Here is a 1,573-nt window from a genome sequence, read left to right as displayed (position 1 = left end):
CCTACCAGGGGCATAAAGCCCCAGACAGCATAGCTCCTAGGATCATTGGGACACTCAAACCCCTCCACCACGATAAGGTGGCAGCCCGAGGAGAGGGCTGTTGAACATGTTGAACATGTCTTTTCAACTTATCTCCTTTTCCCACTTACTGGATGTTTATGAACAGCCACATTTACCACAACCTTTACTGTGTTTTGCTGTTTTTTCTACAGATTTGCTCCATCTGAGAGCTATGCGTTCGTTGTGTTTGTGGCTTAAGGCTGAGAATCCTGCAGGTTTTAAATGTTTCCCTGCTGAAGCTCCTTATTTCAACAACCTGAAACTTTCTTAAAGAGACAGTGTCATGTAGAATCAACCCTCTTTAGCTTTCCATCATGTTTTCATGGTAATTAATCAAAAACAAACCTGCAGTGTTCTTTTGATTTCATGGCAACCATTCAGCTGTGCTACACGCCTGGGTGGACCTAGCCCCGCCTCCGAGGTGCAGCTCCTCCCCCACTCTGCTCCTTCAGACTAGCCAGTAGCAATTAGCAAACATCTGGTGGAACAGCTGAGCTCATTGTAGGAGCTGCTGCTTGGAGCGACGCTGGTAAAAACGTTAAAGGGTTAACAGAGGAGCCATGTTGGGATGACTACCTGGAGGCGGAGCTTCAGAAAGAGCAGGAGCTTTTAAAGCGACAGAGGCCCAATCTAAAGAAGTTAAACCAGGAAGTAAAATTTCCTTTAAGTCATGTTTGATAGAAACAGCATATTTATAACAACCGAAGCTAAAATGGCTACCAGGTTGTGCTATAAGATGGAAAACACAGAATCTACCCAGAGGACAGGCGGTTGGGGAAATGAGGCAAACGGAGAGATTTTAACAGACAACCTTTGCGGTCACTTGTTGCCAGATGTTTCAGGTTCTGCAGAAGGTTGTGTGTTCGGTACCCACCCGGCGCCGTAGACGTCCGCCTGGCCCTCGGCCCCCTCCACCAGGCCCATGGCCCTCAGGGCCTCCCAGTGCCTCTCTGATGGGACGCTGCACTCGATGGCGCAGTGGGACCGCCGCCTCCTGTGGCCACGCCCCCTTTTGCTGTCCACCTGCACTGTGATTGGCTGGCCATACTCGTCCACAAAGTGCAGCTCCTCCCGGCGCCGGTGGTGGGGCGGTTCATGAGTTTTACCCTGAGGGACGGGAACCAGGAGGGCAGAATAAACTGAACTGGACAAACACTTATCATTTTATTTTAAATAGGAAAATACATATTAATGATTAGATTAAAGATCTCAGACTGAAACTAGTCTGGTTGATATTTCTGACTTTCCATGTTGGAAATTTCTGTATTATGTGTTTTCATTCTATGTATAATCGTCAAAATGACAAGAAATAACGGCTTGAAATATTTCACTCTGTTATTAATCTGTGATTTTCTGACATGAGTGACAAATATTACTGAAATTTTCACTATAGTCACATTTTTGTACCTGCACCTGAACATGCAGGAAATCTGTTCAGCCTTTTCAGAAACCTGGAAATAAACCATCCAGCAGCTCCACAGAACCCGATGAACGGATCCGGTTCTGAGTCAGG

General features: G+C 46.5%; 1 protein-coding gene across 2 annotated transcripts in view; it reads right to left on the bottom strand.

Annotated features, from left to right (window-relative positions):
• Positions 1-1,573, bottom strand: part of LOC103460636 (uncharacterized) — a 19,422-nt gene that overhangs the window by 12,752 nt on the left and 5,097 nt on the right. For both annotated transcript variants that reach the window (XM_008402900.2, XM_008402901.2), the window contains exon 2: positions 935-1,167. In XM_008402900.2, coding sequence (XP_008401122.1) covers positions 935-1,167 — 233 coding nt within the window. The remainder of the gene's footprint in view (positions 1-934; positions 1,168-1,573) is intronic.

Source organism: Poecilia reticulata, unplaced genomic scaffold (genome assembly GCF_000633615.1).
Source record: "Poecilia reticulata strain Guanapo unplaced genomic scaffold, Guppy_female_1.0+MT scaffold_268, whole genome shotgun sequence".
NCBI lineage: Eukaryota > Metazoa > Chordata > Actinopteri > Cyprinodontiformes > Poeciliidae > Poecilia > Poecilia reticulata.
The sequence above is the reverse complement of the archived record's forward strand: the minus strand, read 5'-3'. Positions and strand labels throughout refer to the sequence as shown.